Source organism: Gekko japonicus, unplaced genomic scaffold (genome assembly GCF_001447785.1).
Source record: "Gekko japonicus isolate JY-2015 unplaced genomic scaffold, Gekko_japonicus_V1.1 scaffold1982, whole genome shotgun sequence".
Classification (NCBI taxonomy): domain Eukaryota; kingdom Metazoa; phylum Chordata; class Lepidosauria; order Squamata; family Gekkonidae; genus Gekko; species Gekko japonicus.
Genome location: NW_015176035.1, coordinates 317,082 through 338,833, shown reverse-complemented (window position 1 = coordinate 338,833; position 21,752 = coordinate 317,082). Strand labels below are relative to the sequence as shown.

The window sequence follows — 21,752 nt, the reverse complement described above, 5'->3', positions numbered from 1 at the left end:
TCTGCCCCCTCCCCGGAACAGCTGAAGGGTTGATAGTTTAGAAAATGGAAACGCACACTGTTCCAGAGAGTGGCAAAGGCTGAAATGGAGGTTTCGGCTCCGGGATCCTGCGGCATTTGAAAATCAGACTCTTCTCTTTTTGCATCTTTGGAAGATGAAAATCAACACGGCTGCAAAAACGGGTAAAAGGAATCTCTGACCCAGCCAGCCAATTAATAAGAACATAAGATAGATCAAGATGGGTTGCTGTGTTAGTCTGTCTGTAGCGGTGGAAAAGAGCAAGCGTCCAGTAGCACCTTAAAGACTAACAAATTTGTGGCAGGGTGTGAGCTTTCATGAAGTATCTGAAGAAGTAAGCTCATTTGTTGTTCAGTCGCACAGTCGACTCCGGCTCTTCGCGACCCCTTGGGCCACATCACGCCAGGCCCTCCTGTCCTCCGTCGTGCTCCGGAGTTTGCTTAATTTCATGTTCGTTGCCTCAATAACACTGTCTTGCCATCTCATCCTTTGCCGTCCCGTCTTCTTGACCTTCAGTCTTTCCCAGCATCAGGGTCTTCTTCTCCAGTGAGTGCCCCCTTCTCATTGGGTGGCCAAAGTAGTTGAGCTTCAACTTCAGTATCTGGCCTCCCAGGGAACAGTCATACCCTGCTGCAAATTTTGTTAGTCTTTAAGGTGCTAGTGGATTCTTGCTCTTTTCTAGAAGAACATAAAGAGAAGCCATGCAGGATCAGGCCAATGGCCCATCCAGTCCAACACTCTGTGTCACACAGTAGCCAAAACCCAGGGGCCATCAGGAGGTCCACCAGCGGAGCCAGAACTCCAGAAGCCCTCCCACTGTTGCCCCTCAAGCACCCAGAATACAAAGCATCACAGCCCCAGACAGTGTTTTATCTACACATTGTGACTAATAGCCACTGATGGACCTCTGCTCCATATGTTCAACCAGTCTCATAAGAAGATAAGAGAAGCCCATGTTGAATCAGGCCAACGGCCCCTCCAGTCCAACACTCTGTGTCACACAGTGGCCAGAAATACCAGTGCCATCAGGAGGTCCACCAGTGAGGCCAGGACATTAGAAGCCCTCCCACTGTTGACCCCCCCCCCTCAAGCACCAAGATGACAGAGCATCACTTGCCCCAGAGCCCCTATCTATACCTTGTGGCTAATAGCCACAGATGGACCTCTGCTCCATATGCTGATCCAATTCCCTTTTGAAGCCGTCCATGCTTGTAGCCGCCACCACTTCCTGTGGCAGTGAATTCCAAGTGTTAATCACTCTTTGGGTGAGGAAGGACTTCCTTTTACCTATTCCAAGCCTACTGTTCATTAGTTTCATTGAGTGCCCACGAGTTCTTGTATCGAGAGAAAGGGAGGGAAATACTACAATACCACTTTACAAGTTTTGAGGTTCCAAAGAATTCTTTTCCGCCATGACTGATTCTCAGCAGAACTCTGCTTCTAAAAGTCCCAACCATCGGGTTTGAGGAGGACCAGGGGCTCATAGCAGGGATGCTTAACCCTGCGTGGGTAGTCATTGTATCTGTAATGGGAGCAGCAGCATTATGGGACCAGGAAGTCTGTCCCCGGCCAATCCAGTCTGCCTCTTCCTAACGTCCCCGTTGCCGATTGTCTTTAGGAGCATCGCTCAGTCTGAAGACAAGCCGGCGATCAGCACGTCGTGGGCCAAAGACGACGACATCAGCCGCCTCTTGAAGTCCCTTCCCAACTGGATCAACATGGCCCAGCCCAAGCAGCTGAGACCAAAGCGGGAGGAAGAAGAAGACTTCATCAGGTAAGTTCTTCCTGAGGCCCTGAGTTTCCCTCGGTGGAGAGGGGAGGGCAGGGCTATTTTGGGGCAGGAACGCACAGGAACGGAGTCCCGGTTGGCTCCTAAGTTGGCCACGCCCAGCAGGAACTCATTAGCATAATAGGCCACACCCAACAACAGAAGCTCATTAGGACTGGCTACGTTAGGGGTGTGTGGCCTAACATGCAAAGGAGGTTTTGCCACAAAAAGGCCCTGGGTTTTGACAACAAACAAGGTAAAGAGAATAAGAAGCAAAAGGTGGGTGTGGCTGGATGACCACACTTCTGCAAACATGGGGTGTGTGGCCTAATATGCTAATGAGCTGTGCTGTCAGGGGTCTAATGAATCTCTGCTGCTGGGTGTGGCCTATTATGCCAATGAGCTCCCGCTGGGCTTTTTCTACAAAAAGAGCCCTGGGGGAGGGTATAAATCTAATAGGATGGATGGATGGATGGATGGATGGATGGATGGATGGATGGATGGATGGATGGATGAAATGAAATGAAATGAAATGAAATGAAATGAGGCTAGGTGCAATGCCAAAAGTGGGATGCCTTGTCTTGATTGGGTCCAATGCTCCCTCTAAGCTGCGGAGTCTTCTGAGCGAAATTTCTCCTTTACGAGCTACTGGCATTAAAGTCGTGAGTGAGTGATTCGGCCACTGCATCAATTAGTTTGCTCTGGAGCGCTAGCTCGCACTAAACTGTTATGTACACCGACCGCCACCAGGGGTCCGCGGCAAAAGCAGGAGCTTGGTCCCCAAACACAAAGGGGACCTAGGATCCTAGTCCACCGGGAGTCCACCAATAGCACCCTTGGCAGGAGATTCAAACCCTCCAATGGGGACATACAGGGCTATTTTTGGGCAGGAACGCACAGGAACGGAGTTCGGCTGGTTCCCAAGTTGGCCACTCCCAGCAGGAACTCATTAGCATAATAGGCCACACCCAACAGCAGGAACTCATTAGGATTGGCTACATTAGGGGTGTGTGGCCTAACATGCAAAGGAGTTCCTGCTACAAAGAAAGGCCCTGGGTTTTGACAACAAACAAGGTAAGCAGAATAACAAGCAAAAGGTGGGTGTGGCTGGATGACCACACTTCTGGCAACATGGGGGTGCGGCCTAATGTGCTAATGAGCTGTGCTGGCAGGGGTGTGGCCCAATATGCTAATGAGTTTCTGGTGTTGCGTGTGGCCTATTATGCTAATGAGTTTCTGCTGGGCTTTTTCTACAAAAAGAGCCCTGGGACATAGGTGTGCCGGGTGGAGTGTATATAGTTGGCCTTGCAGAGCCGTTTTGTGTCTTGTTGTAAAGTACAATGAATGTGTCCGAACATGGTCCGAGTCCTCCATGCGTCGAACCCAGTACTTTTCACTAACTCAGCTTAGAGGGAACACTGATTGGGTCTTATCCAGTGGTGCTTATAGAGCCAACAGATTCTTTGAACATATAGGACAAATTGTCTTGGGGGTCGCTTGTTACCGGGAAGTAGATTTGAATGGCTGAAATGTCCCCTTTGGGCATTGTAGCCTACTTAATAATGTGTGTTACTTTAGCCAATGAGTCAGTGTTTGACCGCCTGACCTTTGGATCAATCTGGCCGGCCTCCTTTGCCCAGCCATCTTCCTACCCCTACCTCCAGGGACGGCCGGAAAAGCTTTTTCGTGAGCTCCTGAGATGTTTTAGAAATCCCTGTTGATAAATGAGGGGCCTGTTAACCACAGCTTACTGGAATCCATTATGAAAATGATGTTAAGGAATTCTCATCCTTCCCATGTAGTCTGGAGCCAGTCTGAAGAAATCGATCGAGTTCCTTCACGTGCTGGAGGGGACAGTTGGGCGTGAATTATGCTTAAAAGTTCATAAGAACATAAGAGAAGCCATGTTGGATCAGGCCCGTGGCCCATCCAGTCCATCATTCTGTGTCACACAGTGGCCAAAACCCAAGTGCCCTCAGGAGGTCCGCCAGTGGGGCCAGAACTCCAGACGTCCTCCCACTGTGGCCCCCCCAAGCACCAAGAATACAGAGCATCACTGCCCCAGACATAAGAACATAAGAGAAGCCATGTTGGATCAGGCCCGTGGCCCATCCAGTCCATCATTCTGTGTCACACAGTGGCCAAAACCCAAGTGCCCTCAGGAGGTCCGCCAGTGGGGCCAGAACTCCAGACGTCCTCCCACTGTGGCCCCCCCAAGCACCAAGAATACAGAGCATCACTGCCCCAGACATAAGAACATAAGAGAAGCCATGTTGGATCAGGCCCGTGGCCCATCCAGTCCATCATTCTGTGTCACACAGTGGCCAAAACCCAAGTGCCCTCAGGAGGTCCGCCAGTGGGGCCAGAACTCCAGACGTCCTCCCACTGTGGCCCCCCCAAGCACCAAGAATACAGAGCATCACTGCCCCAGACATAAGAACATAAGAGAAGCCATGTTGGATCAGGCCCGTGGCCCATCCAGTCCATCATTCTGTGTCACACAGTGGCCAAAACCCAAGTGCCCTCAGGAGGTCCGCCAGTGGGGCCAGAACTCCAGACGTCCTCCCACTGTGGCCCCCCCAAGCACCAAGAATACAGAGCATCACTTGCCCCAGACCGAGAGTTCCTATCTACACCTTGTGGCTAATAGCCACTGATGAACCTCTGCTCCAGATGTTTATCCTGTCTATGCTTGTAGCCCCCACCACTTCCCGCAGCAGCGAATTCCACATGTCAATTCTTCTTTGGGTGAAGAAGTACTTCCTTTTATCCATTCTTAGCCTACTGCTCATTGATTTCATCGAGCGCCCACAAGTTCCTATCTTGTGAGAAAGAGAGAAAAGTACATCCGGATGAATCTGATTTTTGAGGAAACGAGTGTGGGACAAGCACGGACTGAACAGAACTGGCGTGGAACCAGCGTAGGCGAAGTTCAGGCCACGTGTCACTTCTCACACTGATTAAAAATGACCACAGAAGCCCTTTCCTAGCTGTATTGTTACGGTATATAATTATTGTGGCGGTTTGTTATTTTCATTCTCCCTCTTCCAGGACTGCCTTTGGCAAGGAGTCTGAAGTCCTCATCGGGAACCTGGGGGATAAACTGATTCCCGATAGCGAGATCCTCCGCAACGTCAGCGACCTGAAGGCCTTGGCCAACATGCACGAAAGCTTGGAGTGGCTCTCCAGCCGGATGAAGGCCGCTTTCTCCAGCCTCCCGACGGCACAGAGTGAGTAGTCTCAGGAGAAACAGGTGGGAGGGTTGACCTTACTGCGGGAGTCCACCGCCTTTATGAGCCTGCGGGATTAGGGCACTCGTGGCGAGCTCAGCATCAAGACAGCTGCCACAAAATGGCCGCCGCAGGAGGTGGAGCCAGCCACAAAATGGCAGCCACGTCTTAACCGTCAGTCCCACAGTGAAAAGCCTTGTGATGTGGCAGCTGCTGTTATTTATTGATTTGATTTATACCTCGCCCTCCCCACCGAAGCAGGCTCAGGGCGGCTTACAAAAGATAAACATAAGGACAATTATGACATAGGTAAAACCATCTAAAAACAATTCAAGACATAAAGTGCTAGCTGGTTGTAACTAATACATTAGGGATGGCGGCAACTGTTACTTTATTTGTCAGTTCTTGATCTATCATATATATATATATATATATATATATATATACACACACACACACAGTTGGCACAGGTTGTAATGGTGGAGTCGGGCACCTCTTTAGTGATGATGGTGGTGGCAGCTCCTTAGCCAAAGGCCTGGTGGAAGAGCTCCGTCTTGCAGTCCCGGCGAAACTGTAGAAGCAACATATTTAAAAATCTGCAGAATTGTTTGGTTTGTGAGGCAGTTTTTTTTTCTTGTGGGGTACACACACACACTCTTCAGCCGGAATAAACAATGCATCCTGCGTTCCCGAACACTTTGTCAGCCCGCAGGCCTCTGAACCAAATGGAAAACGAAACACAAGTGCTCTGTTCTCTTCCTCTCACTGTTGGAGGGGCTCTGCTGAATCGGAAGTGGGGGGGGCCTTGGCAGTAAGTCAGGGGGGCAGGCCCTACTGTGTTGTTGTTGTTGTTATTATATTGATTTTTATCCTGCCCATTCCAGCCTAGGCTGGCTCAGGGCAGCTCCCAACAAGATAAAACTTCATAATACATAAAAACACATTCATCACAATTGTAGCCATGGGCCCGCTGCAGAGCCAATCAGTTCTCCAGTGACCAATCAGAAGACTTGCTGGGCAAAAGCCCCACCTGGCCCCGCCCACTTTCTAAAAACCCTTGGCAGTCGCCGGGAAAGGTTTTGACAGGTACCATGGTACCCGTGGGCACCTGCCCTACCGGATCAGTCTGTGTGACCCTTTAACCAGCACAAATGGTTAGAGTCGGCTTCAAGTTATGAGCGTCCTAGTCATTGAATGGGAAATAGAAAGTGTCGCATCCCCCACCGTGTAGACCGGGGGAGTCAGAGGGGGTGGGGGCAGGTTCTGCTGGGCAGAGAAAGCGTCTCTGGAGAGCAGATAGGTGAGAATCATTCAGGAGCGGCTTAGCTGAAGTCAAGCACTGCTGGCTTCAGAAGGTGGTTAGACAGACTAATAGAGAGGTCTTTCAGTGGCTCCTAGCCGTGGTGACTAAAGGAAACCTCCACATTCAGAGGCACTAATCCTCTGAATCCCAGAGCCAGGAAGCAACATCAGGGGAAGGCCTCGGCCTCTATGCCCTGTTGTTGGCCCTCCAGAGGAACTGGTTGGCCACTGTGTGAGACAGGATGCTGGACAAAATGGACCCTCAATCCAGCAGGACTCTTCTGATGTTCTTATGAAGGCCTTGGCCTCTGTGCCCTGTTGTTGGCCCTGCGGGGGAACTGGTTGGCCACTGTGAGAGACAGGATGCTGGACTAGATGGACCCTCACTGGTCTGATCCAGCAGGGCTCTTCTGATGTTCTTATGAAGGCCTCGGCCTCTCTGCCCTGTTGTTGGCCCTGCGGGGGAACTGGTTGGCCACTGTGGCGTCGTCCTAATTTCTAGTGTCCCCTGCACAGGGAGAATCGCACCCTCTAAGTTTTTCAGGCTTCTCTGACTTTGCCGAGATTTGGGATTAAGACTTTTTTTGAAGTATTTGAACAATATCTTGACCGGGATTTACGGTTCGCCCGTCAAAAGCCTCATTTCCCCACCCCACCCGTACAGATAAAAATTCAATAAGCTTTTTTCTGTGTGTCTGCCACAATTATCACTCATTTAAAAGCAGCCCGGCTAATGGAGTGTTTTATCACACCCGGCAGTCTCTGCCTTGTTCATTATTTAGTGTTTGCTAAGCTGATGGCTCCTCTACCGCTCTCCCCTTATCTTCCCTTCTTCAGAATTGGATTTTTGTATTCCCCCCCCCCCAACTGGTCTGATATGACACACTCATTTTTGTCTTCTCCCGCACAACCCTTTTCAAGGAATACAAACTTCTTTCTTCACAATAACCGTTTAAGGGCTGTTCTTGGCTATATGGCTTGAGGGAGGGTCCAGAAAAGTGTTTATTCTTTCATGGATTCAGGATTTAGATCTGCCACATCCCCACGGGTGAGAATTATTAGTGGTGGTGGAGCCGGCGTGGTGTGGTGGGTTGGGCTGCCACCCTCCAGGTGACACCTGGAGAACTCAGAAGAACAGAAGAACATAAGAGAAGCCAATGTTGGATCAGGCCAATGGCTCATCCAGTCCAACACTCTGTGTCACTCAGTGGCCAAAAATACCAGCGGCCATCAGGAGGTCCAGCAGTGGGGCCAGGACACCAGAAGCCCTCCCACTGTTGACCCCCCCAAGCATCAAGACAGAGCATCACTTGCCCCAGACTGAGAGTTCCTATGCATAACAACATAAGAGAAGCTATGTTGAATCAGGCCAATGACCCATTCAGTCCAACACTCTGTGTCACACAGTGGCCAAAAATACCAGGGGCCATCAGGAGTGGGGCCAGGACACTAGGAGCTCTCCCACTGTTTCCTCCACCCAAGCACCAAGAAGACAGAGCATCACTTGCCCCAGACTGAGAGTTCCTATGCATAACAACATAAGAGAAGCTATGTTGGATCAGGCCAATGGCCCATCCAGTCCAACACCTCTGTGTCACACAGTGGCCAGAAATACCAGGGGCCATCAGGAGGTCCAGCAGTGGGGCCAGGACACTAGAAGCCCTCCAACTGTTTGGTGTAGTGGTTAAGTGCGCGGACTCTAATCTGGTAGAACCCGGTTTGATTCCCCACTCCTCCCCTTGCACCTGGCTGGATGACCTTAGGCAAGCCCTAGTTCTGATAAGAGCTGTTCTTGAAAAAGAGCCGTTTCTGTTAGAGCTCTCTCAGCCCACCTACCTCACAATGCTCGCTACATCAGAGTAACCTTAAGATAAGAACATAAGAGACGCCAATGTTGGATCAGGCCAAAGGCCCATCCAGTCCAACGCTCTGTGTCACACAGTGGCCAAAAACACCAGGGGCCATCAGGAGGTCCAGCAGTGGGGCCAGGACATTAGAAGCCCTCCCACTGTTGACCCCCCCCCCAGCACCAAGAAGACTTGTATCTGCATTCCTTCTGTCTTCAGGTTTTAAGATGAGTCCCACAGTCCAGATGTTTGCCGGTGAGGCTCAGAGTGGGCAGTCCGATATTCCGGATTGATGGCAACTGTGTTCTGCTGCTTCAAACCAACTCAGCTACCCAGCAGAATCTACGCTTTTTCAAGGTCTTATCTGAAGACACTGCTCACAGCTTAAAGGAGGTCCACTTACAGGGCCCTTGACCAGTGCGCCTTCTAAGCTGTGGAGCCTTGTGAGCAAAAACTCAGCTTTGTGAGCTGGTGGCATTAAAGTTGTGAGCGAGCGATTTGGCTGCTGCATATATCAGTTTGCTCTGGAGCCATCCTTCCTGAGCTAAGACAAAAATGTGTGAGCCGGTGGCTAAAGAACTGTGAGCTAGCTCACGCTAACAATGCCCCTGACCATAGATCAGTGGTGGCGAACCTATGGCACAGGTGCCAGAGGTGGCACTCAGAGCCCTCTCTGTGGGCACGCGGGCCATCGCCCCAGCCAGGCCCAGACCATCATTAAAGTGTCGAATTCTCTGCCAAATAATTTTAAGTAAATGAAAGCATTTGGGATTACTTTACTTACTTTGTTTGGATCATCTTAAGTTAATGTATGAGTTGTTTTTTCTAAAGTAAAACCTCAGTATTCAGGTTAAATTGCCGTGTTGGCACTTTGCAATAAATAAGTGGATTTTGGGTTGCAGTTTGGGCACTCGTTCTCTAAAAGGTTCACCATCACTGCCATAGATGGAAATTCCAAGAAGTGCCATTACATTGTCTTCTGGAAAGCAAGCCAGTCTTCTTATCTACGGAACATGGTGCCCTTGGTAAAACTGGTTTCCCACCGCAAACCGCTCCAAAGGCCTTGCCGACCCTGTCTGCTCAGCCCCTTGTCTCTCAGAAGGTCTTTCGTCGGCTGGTTCTTATCCCCCCTTGATTAAAACCCATCTTCCATAAAGATTGATTTCATCAGTGACCGAACACTTGAGGTTTCAAGAGACAGGAGTGTTGTGCTGTCAGGGCGACACTAACCAAGGACGACCGATGTCCCACTTTCCGTTCCTTGGGAAATGAGGGGGATAACAACGAAACACGACTTTACACAGAGTGATTGAAATGTGGGATTTGCTGCCAGAGGATGTAGTGATGGCCACAGGAATAAACAGCTTTAAAAGAAAAGAAGAAGAAGAAATTGGACTTATACCCCGCCCTTCACTACCCAAAGGAGTCTGAAAGCGGCTTACAATCTCCTTTCCCTTCCCCTCCCCAGAACAGACACCCTGTGAGTTAGGTGGGGCTCTTTCGAGGACTGCTGGTGAGAGATAAGTCTATCAATGGCTACTGGCCATGGAGACTGAGGGGAACCTCCACATTCAGAGACACTAATCCTCTAAATCCCAGAGCCAGGAGGCAACATCAGGGGGAGGCCTCGGCCTCAATGCCCTGTTGTTGGCCCTCCAGAGGAACTGGTTGGCCCCTGTGTGAGACAGGAGGCTGGACGGTATGGACCACTGGACTCATCCAACAGGGCTCTTCTTATGTTCTTAACAGGGGGAGGCCTTGGCCTCTCTGCCCTGTTGTTGGCCCTCCAGAGGAACTGGGTGGCCCCTGTGTGAGACAGGATGCTGGACTAGATGGACCCTCACTGGTCTGATCCAGCAGGGCTCTTCCGATGTTCTTATGAGATGGAAAGGGGGCTCCCTTCTACATGAGGGTGAGGAAAGCCATCCCTTCTATTGAAGCAGCAGCGACCGGGATGGAGGGGGGACGGTGGTATCTACGTGCCTCATTCCTGAGCCGTTCACTTCTGCCACTGCCACTGCCTCTCCCTGTCCCCTTCTTTCTTAATGCCTTGGTCCCCCGGTGGCCAACCTCCAGGTGGTACCTGGAGATCTGTTATTACAATTGATCTCCAGGCAATCAAGACCAGTCCTCCTGGAGAAGACGGCTGCTTTGGAGGGTGGGCTCTGTGGTATTGTACCCTGATGAGGTCCAGCCCTGTGTTTCTGTCTGCATCACTGTGCTGCGCATGCCACCTACTTGGAAGCCCAGCAGCGACTCATATAGAGGTGCAACGGACATCTGAGGGCAGGCAATTCTGTTGTGTCTCGATACCGGGAGCCCTTGAATCTCCGGTGCAAAAAAGGTTGGCAGACATACCCACCTTTCCCACCTGTGGCAACAGCGAAAATCAGAAGGAATGAGTCTCAGAGCCCTAAATCATGCAGAGGTGCAGGGGGCAGCCTCCTCTCGAGTCTGAGTGTTTTGGGATTGTAGGTGTCTTTATTTCTCACAGTACGCTGGCGTTCCCCGCCGCACACGCAGCTTGGAAATCACTGCCTCGGTGCCTCTGAAGCAGCAGTTTAAGACTAGCCTGCAGTATTGCATGAAATAACTTCAAAGAGTCAGTTATGCAAAGCTCAAAAGGGAAGAGAGAGCGAGAGAACCGAATTACGGTCTCTCTCGAGAGAAATCGCAGAGAAGCAGAGTCGGTGCGGCGCTTCGACATGCGTGTTGATATGCATAATCCTGTGTATACCCAAAGATTTATTGTGCCCGGCATAATCGCTCATTACGTGGGCCGTCGCTGTGTCTTCTGCCTCTTTAGGAAGGATTACAGGTGTTTGGGGGGTTAATCGACCTTGAATGTTTCTTGGCTGCGGAAGGGGAGGGGGAAACGGAGTCTCCTGCTTTGCGTCTTCTGACAGGTGCTTGGCCCACAATTCAGGCGCAATCCGCCGTAGGAGAACGAGATCCCAAGGATTTCAAGGGGGCGATTGAGCATGGGCCAAAATCTCTCTTCCTGAAGCTAGGGTTGCCATTCTTCAGGTGTTGGCTGGAGATCTCCCAGGATTCCAGCCGATCTCCAGGCTACAGAGATCAGTTCCCCTGGAGAAAATGGCCGCTTTGGAAAGTGGACTCTACGGCATTCATATCCCCTTGGAGTCCCTCCACTTACAACACTCAGAACAATGGAATCCCCAGGACTTAACAGGGATATTGGTTTCTTATCTCACTACAGTTTGGAGAGCCAGTTTGATGTAGAGGATAGGAGCGCAGACTCTAATCTGGGAGAACTGGGTTTGATTCCCCACTCTTCCTCCACATGCTGCTGCTGGGTTGACCTTGGGTCAGTCCCAAGTCCTCTCAGAGCTGTTCTCTCAAGGGCAGTTCTCAAGAGAGCTCTCTCAGCCCCACCTCCCTCACAGGGTGTCTGTGGTGGGGAGGGGAAGGGAAAGGAGATGGTAAGCCTCTCTGAGGCTCCGAGTGAAGGATGAGGTATAAATCCAACCTCCTCCTCCACCGCCATCCCCAAAAATCAAGTATTTCCCAACCCGATGCTGGCAACCCTCGCTAAATCTGATGGTGTGTAAAGAAGGCTCATACCTCGTGGTCGAAAGCAACCGCAATTTGTTAACTTGCGAGGATTTGTTTTCTTCCAAATTTGTGCTCAGTTTCGTTCTGGCAGAGGGGAAAAGTCAGGTAAAGCATCCATGGGTGACATGCAGCAACTACCAGGCAGAATGCAACAGCCACACCCCTCCCATCCTCTGATGGGGCTCAGGTATCTCCAGTCCTATACTCCCTCTCCCATAATCCCAGACACACACCCCCGGTCAACCCCTGAAGCTGCAAGGTGGGAGATTCCGGTAAAGGTAAAGGTTCCCTTGCTCGAAAGCCAGTCGAGTCCAACTCTAGGGTTGCGGTGCTCATCTCCGTTTCAAAGCCGAAGAGCCAGCGCTGTCCGAAGACGTTTCCATGGTCATGTGGCCGGCATGACTAAACACCAAGGCGCACGGAACGCTGTGACCTTCCCACTGAAGTGGTACCTATTTATCTACTTGCAATTTCTTGCTTCCAAACTGCTAGGTTGGCAGGAGCTGGAACTAGAGACGGGAGCTCACTCCGTCATGCGGCAACCCGGGTCTCGAACTGCTGAACTACTGACCTTCCACAGCCTGCAGTTCAGCGTCTTTGAGCATAGCATATAGTTAATTTATGGAACTCGCTGCCTCAGCATGTGGTTGTGGCCACCGACTTGGAAGGCTTCGAAAGGGAAGCAGGCCAATTCATGGAGGACAGGACTTTCAGTGGCTCCTAGTCATGATGGACATTGACTCCCCCCAATGCCAGAGGTCATAGCGCAGGGGTCATTTCGTAGAAGAAGAGGTGCAGGAGCTCATTAGCATAACTCATTAGCATAACTCATTTGCATATGCCACGCCCCCTGACATCACCGGAAGTGTGTCAGAAGGCAAAACCCACCGCTCAGGCTCCACTGGACTGTTTTGGATTGCTAGCTATCGGCCCACTGCTCAGGCTCCACTGGACTGTTTTGGATTGCTAGCTATTGGGGGGGGGGAAGTGCACATCTGTCCTCAAAGAGGAGGGAGAGCTTGTACCTGAATAAAGCCTGGTCTTAAAGGTGCCACTGGACTGTTTTGGATGGGTGGGGTGGTGGGGAGCTCTGCAACTTACCTGGCTGCTTCTTGCTCTGAGTGAGGGCTGCTAGGAGCAGGGGGTGGGGCTTGTTGCATGTGCCCGCCCCCTGGGCTCTTTACTGCCGGAGCGCCTCTACTGTGTGCTTCGGCTGGAAATGACCCCTGGTCGTAGACCTCCCTAAAATCAATTGCTGGGGAACAGAGGCAGGATGATGCTGTTGCACTCTTTCTGTTTGTGGGCGTCCGAGAGGTAGCTGGTGGGCCACTGTGTCAACAGAAAGCTGTACCAGATAGCCTTTTGGTCTGATCCAGCATGGCCCTTCTTATGTTCTTATGTCTCTGACAAAGGGAGCTTCGAATCTCAAAAGCTTATCCCCTGGGAATAGAATCATGGAGTTGCAAGGGACCTCCAGGTTTCATCTAGTCCACCCCCCTGTACAGTGCAGGAAATTCACAAATACCTCCCCCCCATGCCCCCATGTTCCATGCCCAGAAGATGACAAAAAACCTCCAGGATCCCCAGCCAAACTGTCCTGGAGAAAAATCGCATCCTGACCCCAAAGTGGCGATTTGCATTTCCCTGGGCGTGGAAGAAAAGGCCACGAGAACTCAGCACCGAGGCAACCCTTCCTGCCCTCCCTTCTCGCGATCTGCCCAAGTTCACAGGATCAGCATGGCTGTCAGATGGCCATCTAGCCTCTGCTTGAAAACCTCCAAAGAAGGAGAGCCCACCACCTCCCGAGGAAGCCTGTTCAACAGAGAAACCGCTCTGACTATCAGGAAGTTCTTCCTAATGTTAAGCCAAAAACTATTTTGATTTAATTTCTGGGGCAATAGAAAGCAGTCCAATGTTCCCTCTAAGCTGTGGAGTCTTGTGAGCAGAAATTCTATATTCAGGGAGGAAGCAACTTACCCTCCCTCTTCTCCTGCCTCCTCCTGGCTGAATGAGGGCCGGAAGTGGGGCGGCCGGAAGCAGAGGGCGGGGCTTCGTCATGTGCCCCGCCCCCGTACCTTACCCGGGGGAACTGCGATCCCTCGCGATCCCCCCTGAAATGATCTCTGATTTCAACCCTTTGGTTCTGGTTTGACCTTCTGGGGCAACAGAAAACACCTCTGCTCCATCCTCTCTATGACAGATCATATGCCCTCTCGGTCATCTCCTCTCCAGGCCAAACATACCCAGCTCCGGCAGCCTTCCCTTGTAAGACTTGGTCTCCAGACCCCTCCAATGGCAGAGGAATTCCAGAATTTCCAGGGAAAGACCCCCTTATCCTGGCTACTACAGCCAGCTCCCATTCCACTGATAGAGATAGGGCAGATCAGGAGCCTTCCATCTCTCATTCCTCCCAGTCTCCCCCAAGACCAAAGGAGGCAGAGCTGATGCCTGAACCAGGCAGAGAGGTACGTGCATGGCAGCCTGAGGCTTTTCATGCTCCGGGTACATGCAGGAGGGAGACACAACTCTCTAGGTCTTGGCAAGATCAGGGTCTTAAATAGGACTACTGAGTTAAAGCAGCAGCAGCATCTCCTTCTATTATCCTCCAACTGAGGTTAATCTTTTATCTGTTTAATATCTCTTACAAAACCAGCTTGTGTTTTGCCCTGGACAGCTCCCTGCTACAAGGATTCTTGCTCTCCAGGTCCTTGCTGTGTCCGGTAAAGATTCCTAATCTTTTGCTCCAACTTTTGAACTGAAGCAGAGTTCCATTTTGGCTTTGTCTTGTCACCTTGCCTGATACCCTGCTGTCACAACCTCTGATCCAGGTGTTTCACTTTTTTGTCATAGATCCAGAGGAGTTAGTCGTGTTAGTCTGTTGCTGCAAAATAGTAAAAAACCTCAATAGCACCTTTAAGACTAACAAACTTTATTGTAGCATCAGCTTTCGAGAAACACAGCTCTCTTCGTCAGGAGCATCTGATGAAGAGAGCTGTGTTTCCTGAAAGCTTATGCTACAGTAAAGTTTGTTAGTCTTAAAGGTGCTACTGAGCTTTTTACTACTTTTGTTGATACAGCCCCAAATCGCATTTGCCTTTACACTGCTGACTCATGTTGCTGGACTTGAATCTAGCTCAGCCACAGGAAAGGATCAGTATAGATCAGTATAGACAGGATCAGTTTGTCAACGTGACCTGGAGCTCATGGAGATCTTTCATAAGCGGGCACAGCTTGCACTACAGGCCTTCCTTGACAGTGTACAGCTTCAGAAAGCAGACGTTGAGGGGTAGGTTTGTCTGGGCATGGTACAGCTCTTCTTGCAGAGTGGAAACCTCCCTATCAGGCTATGCTAGGCCTCGCTCCCTGATAGGCTAGCTGAGCCTTGCTCCCTGATAGGTTAGCTTTCCATAATGCTCTTGTCCTGAATTTTGTAGTGGTACAGACCTCGGAGATAGGCTTTTTAAAAGAAAAATATATCATTTGGAACAGAAGAACATAAGAGAAGCCAATTTTGGATCAGGCCAATGGCCCATCTAGTCCAACACTCTGTGTCACACAGTGGCCAGAAATACCAGGTGCCATCAGGAGGTCCACCAGTGGGGCCAAGACACTAGAAGCCATCCACTGTTGCCCCCCCCCCCAGCACCAAGAATATAGTGCATCACTTGCCCCAGGTTCCTGTCTATTCCTTGTGACTAATAGGCACTGATGGACTTCTGCTCCATATGCTTATCTAATTCCCTCTTGAAGCCATCCATGCTTCTAGCCACCACCATCTCCTGTGGCAGTGAATTCCATGTGTTAATCACTCTTTGGGTGAAGAAGGACTTCCTTTTATCCGTTGTAACCCGACCGCTCAGCAATTTCATGGAGTGCCCACGGGTTCTTGTATTGTGAGAAAGGGAGAAAAGTACCTCTTTCTCGACCTGCTCTTTCCCATGCGTAATCTTATAAACCTCAATCATGTCACCCCTCAGCCGTCGTTTCTCCAAGCTAAAGAGCCCCAAGCGTTTTAACCTTTCTTCATTGGAAAAGTGTTCCAACCCTTTTATCATTCTAGTTGCCCTTTTCAACGTTTATCCAAATGCTATAAGGTCGCACCATTGATTTATACAGGGGCATTAAGATACTGGCTGATTTGTTTTCAGTTCCCTTCCTAGTAACCCCCAGCATAGCATTGGCCTTTTTTATTTCAGTTGCACACTGTCTAGCTACAGTAAATGAAATAAGTAGAAGAGAAGAAGAAGAGAAGAGATTGGATTTATACCCCGCCCTTCACTACCAATCTCCTTTCCCTTCCCCTCCCCACAAGAGACAGACACCCTGTGAGGTAGGTGGGGCTGAGAGAGCTCTTTCGAGGACTGCTTCTGAGAGAACAGCTCTGAGAGAACTTGTGGCTGACCCAAGGTCCCTCCAGCAGCCGCATATGGAGGAGTGGGGACTCAAACCCGGTTCTCCCAGATTAGAGTCCGCGCTCCTCACCACTACACCAAACTGGTAGCTACTGTGCCATTGTGGTTCTCAGAGATGTCAGACACAGCGGGCAAGTTCTTTAGTTACGTTTGAAATGAAGACGCGCCGCCGAAGACAGACAGGAAGGTGAAGGCAGGCAAGCGTCGTCTTTTCCTGTGCGGTAAGTGGAACAGGCAGCTCTTGCCTGAGGAGCAGAGAAGCAGCTGCTGTTTTGTCAGGCAGCTACCAGTGGCAACCGTTTGTGCAGCTGGGGAGTGACGGGGAGAGGTGGGCAGTGAGGTCTGCAGTGACGGGCGGTGTCCTTCCAGTGCCACTTCAGACTTCCCGGACTAGCCAATCGGCAGTTCCTGTGTGCTCCCTTGGCAGACCGCGAGGCAAGTGGCAAGAGTGAACTCGGAATTTTGGACAGTTCTCATCCGACAGGACAAATCTCTGTGGAGGCTTAGCAGTGGCAGGAGGGAACGGCTGTCGAGGAGAGAAAATGAGCGTGCGGGAGATGGAGTCGTAGAATCATAGAATGTTAGAGCTGGAAGGGACCTTGCAGGTCATCTAGTCCAACCCCCTGCACTCTGCAGGAGCAGAGCCGAAAGAGAGCCCTGCAACATACCCGGAAGATGGCCGTCCAGCCGCCGCTTGAAAACATCCAGCGAAGGAGCACCCACCACCTCCCGAGGCAGACTGTTCCACTGCTCAACCACTCTTACAGTGAGGAAGTGTCTCCTGATATTTAGCCAGTATCGACTCCCTTGTCATTCCCACCCATTAGATCTAGTCTTGCAATCCGGAGCAAGAGAGAATAGATCCGCTCCATCTTCTACATGACAGCCCTTCAAGTACTTGAAGACTGCAATCATCATGTCCCCTCTAAGCCTTCTCTTTCCCAGGCTGAACAGACCCAACTCGTGTCTGGCTTTGCCATTGTTTGCACAGCCCCCAGAATCAGCTTCGCACCACAACTTCGGATCTCGCGCTCCTCGCTATTGGGTGTTCCCAATCGGCCGGTTGCATAGTTCCTTGATGTTGGCCTGGAGGAAGCCTAAAGATATGCCCGGGTGCGGAGCGGGAGAAATGAGTCCCTGTGGCTGCGGCTGAAAGGAAACAAGAAACTGGGATAGCAGGAAGTAGACAGTCTAGGCCAGGGGTGTCGAACTCATTTGTTATGAGAGCCGGATCTGACATAAATGAGAACTTGCTGGGCCGGGCCAGGTGTGTCATAAAATGTAATGCCAGGGAGCGGAGATATAAACTGTATAAAGGACACAAACACAAAGGGTTTTTTTTTAACTTAAAATCATGCTTAAAACATTAGCACTCTCGCAATATTTTGTTTATCTGACAGTGTCTGATAACTGACACCTCTCGCTCTGAATTATTGCATCAAAATGTCTGTGCTGTTGCAGTCTCGAGTATGCTGTTCAGGTAAGCTGCAAACCTACGATGACGCAGCAGCAGCGGAACTGGAAGAAGAAGCAGGAGACAGCCAGTTCCACTGCGGGCCTGATAGAAGTCCTCGGGGAGGGCCTGATCCGGCCCCGGGTCCGCATGTTTGACACCCCTGGTCTAGGCAAAGCCCAAGTCCGACTCAGCAGCTTCCAAAGCTGTAAGAGATCAGAGGGGAACCAATAGGCTGCTTGAGTTATCTTGGGGCTAAGGGCTTATCCCAGCCCTGGGAGCCCCGTGATGTGCAGTACTGCATCACTCGCCACAAGGGGGCAGTGGAGCAGAGATCAGTGGCCCAAGGTCCAATTGCCCACAGAATTGTACACGCGAATGAAGTTAAAAAGAAAACTGCGCTTCTCGGGTTTCTAAATTTGTCATGGATTTTGAGGTATCATTTCAAGGTTAGATTAGCACAGCTAAATAAAGCGCCCCCCCCCATTTTTTCCAATTGGCAAAGGTACCAGACAAGGATATATTTTATCTTCCTGCCAGATCAGAACGTATCATAAGGAAAGATGGATTTGATTTAGATAAATGTGGAGTGAAAATTGGTAGAAGGAACATTAGGAAAGAAGAAGAAGAGGAGGAAGGGGAAGAGGAGGAGGAGGAGGAAGAGGAGGAGGAGATTGGATTCATACCCCGCCCTTCACTACCCAAAGGAGTCTCAGAGCAGTTTACCATCTCCTTTCCCTTCCCTTCCCCACAACAGACACCCCGTGAAGTAGGTGGGGCTGAGAGAGCTCTGACAGAAACGACTCTTGAGAGAAAAGCTCTGGGAGACCTTGTGACTAACCCAAGGTCACGCCAGCAGCTGCATGCGGAGGAGTGGGGAACTAAACCCGGCTCTCCCAGATTAGAGTCCGCGCTCCTAAGCACCACACCAAACTGGCTCTCTCGAGAAATGCAGATCACACCACATTACCGGCAGAAAATAGTGAAGACTTGAAACGACTCCTGACGAAGGTTGAAGCAGAAAGCGCCAAAGCGGGATTACAGTTGAACATCGAGGAGACCAAAGTAATGACGACTCGGGGATGACACAAATGTAAGGTCGACAGTGAAGAAATTGAAATAGTTCGAGATTTGCGGTTCCTTAGCTTCATCATCGGCCGAAAGGGAGACTGTAACCAGGAAACCAGAAGGAGACTGAGACCGGGGAGGGCAGCCAGGAAGGAGCTAGAAGAGATCCTTAAGAGTAAGCAGGTGTCGCTGGTGACCATGATCGAGATAATTCATTATTCCTGATCACTCCGTACGGGTGTGAAAGTTGGCCAATAAAGAAAGCTGGCAGGTGTCAGAACCCACAGCCAACAATGGACTACACGCTTTCAAGAAAGGTTATACTTTTATTGAAGATCTATAGATGCATTAACATAGTCACTGTTAAGAATGGCAGTTGCCCCTTGGACACAATAAGATATAGGGCATTCGTATGCACCCCCCCCACTGCGCGGGCGAATTAGGCAACCTCCCCCGCGCGGGCTAAAGCCAGCAAACTGTTTTTAGGCAAAGCTGGGAACTGTCCGGCTCCCACGGCTGCCTGGAAAGGCAGACAACACACGCTCCCACCTGCACATCGTTATAGATAAACATTTCGGAGCAAAGCATAGACAGGAATGCGAAAGCTATTTCCACAGACTCCGACTGAGCATCCCAACCCCCATGGCAGCATAGCTGACAGCAGGAAGAAAGTGGATTCCTTTGAAATGTGGTGTCGGATGAGAGTTTTGCGGATACCGTGGACTGCCGAAAAGACAAATCAGCAGGTTCTAGATCAGACCCAGCTGGAACTCTCCGTAGAAGCTATCATGATCAGACTAGGGGCATCGTACTTTGGTCACATTGTGAGAAGACGAGTCCATATTGTTTACCCAGACCAGCAGTGGCTCTCCAAGGTCTCAGGCAGAGGTCTTTCCCATCACCTCCTGCCTGTTCCCTTTAACTGGAGATGCCAGGGATTGAACCTGGGACCTTCTGCATGACAAGCAGATGCTCTGCCACTGAGCCACAGCCCCTCTTTACAGCTCTCCAGGGTCTCAGGTGGAGGTCTTTCCCATCACCTCCTGCCTGGTCCTTCTCCCTCTGAGGCGGAGGACATCTCCATGGGTTATTCCCACCGTGCCAATAGGGAGGCAGGAAGTAGATTTTTCCCCTTCCTGTTGGCGCCTTCGGAATATCCCCTCCAGTTCTGTTCCTGCCTCATTAGGGAGAAGCAGCACAACTTAGCTAGTGCTACTAGAACTTGAATTCTTAAAACTATTTTTTCCGCTTTTCAGCCTGACTTGCCCTTCTACCTTCTACTTTTTCTATTCTCTCTCTACCATGACATCGACCTCTTCCTAAAGCTGTGCCAAGAAAGTGCCCATTCTCTGCCTGAGGCCCTCAGCGAAGTAGGTCAGGTGTCAGGGGTGTCGGAGGAGAGTTTTGCGGATACCGTGGACTGCTGAAAAGACAAATAAGTGGGTTCTAGATTAGACCCAGCCGGAACTCTCCCTAGAAGCTATCATGATCAGACTAAGGACATCGTACTTTGGTAACATCGTGAGAAGGCAAGAATCACTGGGAAAGACAATCACGCTAGGAAAAGTTGAAAGCAGCAGGAAAAGAGGAAGACCAAACATGAGATGGACGGACTCAGTCAAAGAAGCCACAAGGGCCCTCCATTTGCAAGACCTGAGGGAGGGAGGCTGCTAACGATGGGACATTTGGGAGGTCATTAATTTATAGGGTCGCCATAAATTGACAGCACCTAACACACACAAATAGCCATGGGGACTGATTCCTTGACTGATCCCTGTGGGGACTTTTGTTTATTTATTTCATCTCAGACCTTGAAGGGACCACTAGGGTCATCTAGCCCATCTAACGCAGGAACTACAGCTGTAAAGACCCAACAACCAGGTATACAATCAATACTTAAAAACCTCCAACGACAAAAATTCCACCACCTCACAAGGGCGACTGCTCCAGCATCGAAGACACCGCACAATGTTACACCAACAGCTTTATCTACAGCTCCTGAGGAAAACCTCCTCTCCTTCCCGGTGGGTTCTTTTTTGGGGGAGGGGGATAATTGGCGAGGCAGTTGGCAGTTTTCCTGCCAGCCTTCCCTCAGTCAGTGATGGGGGCTTTTTGTCAGCTGGCCGCGAAATCCTTCAGCCCGGGAACCTGCCTCCCGTCTTCATGCAATCAGGGCCTGATTATGCTGATTGGGCCCGAGTTAATCAGCGCCGCTCATCCCGGGGATGTGTCATCTGCAGCCGAAGCACATCAGAGCCACAGGATTTTTTTTTGGGGGGGAGATGCATTTGTGCTCTGGCTCCTGGTTTCACCCGTCTCGTCTGCCATTTGTGTGTTTCTTTTTTGTGGAAGAACGTTCATATCTGCCGCTCAGACCAGATGAGATGCCTTCTACTGAGTCAGGCCCTCAGTCCATCAAGGCCGGTGCTGCCTACTCTGACCGGCAGCGGTTCTCCAGGGTCTCAGGCAGAAGGTCTTCCACATCACCTGCTACCTGGTCCTTTTAACTGGAGACAACAGGGGCTTGAACCTGGGACCTCCCGCATGCCAAGCAGAGGCTCCGCCACTGAGCCATGAGCCCTCCCCAGATCAGAAATTTAAAAACAGAGGCAAAGCAAAGCATGAAGTCTTAACATGGCCCATTCAGTGATACAAAAATTACATTGTAGTATCCTAGTTTCAATGGAGCTGCGGTGGCTCAAGTGGTTAAGACGCTGCACTGCAGGCTGTGGAAGGTCGGTAGTTCGGCAGTTCGAGACCCGGGTGTGCCGCATGACGGAGTGAGCTAGTTCCAGCTCCTGCCAACCTAGCAGTTCGAAAGCAAGAAATTGCAAGTAGATAAAGAGGCACCACTTCGGTGGGAAGGGAACAGCGTTCTGTGCGCCTTGGTGTTTAGTCCTGCCGGCCACATGACCACGGAAACGTCTTCGGACAGCGCTGGCTCCTCGGCTTTGAAACGGAGATGAGCACCGCAACCCTAGAGTCGGATTCGCCTGGCTTTCGAGCAAGGGAACCTTTACCTTTTTATCCTAGTTTCAGTAAGTTAAGCACAATAGTATAAGCCACAGTCCCTAATAA

General features: G+C 50.7%; 1 protein-coding gene and 1 non-coding gene across 2 annotated transcripts in view; one reads left to right on the top strand and one right to left on the bottom strand.

Annotated features, from left to right (window-relative positions):
- EXOC4 (exocyst complex component 4) overlaps positions 1 to 21,752 on the top strand; it is an 87,148-nt gene that overhangs the window by 3,707 nt on the left and 61,689 nt on the right. The window contains exons 2-3 of the mRNA XM_015426627.1: positions 1,637 to 1,792; positions 4,838 to 5,016. Coding sequence (XP_015282113.1) covers positions 1,637 to 1,792; positions 4,838 to 5,016 — 335 coding nt within the window. The remainder of the gene's footprint in view (positions 1 to 1,636; positions 1,793 to 4,837; positions 5,017 to 21,752) is intronic.
- On the bottom strand, positions 19,598 to 19,669 carry TRNAD-GUC. Its single transcript has one exon. It is a non-coding gene; the product is annotated as a tRNA-Asp (tRNA).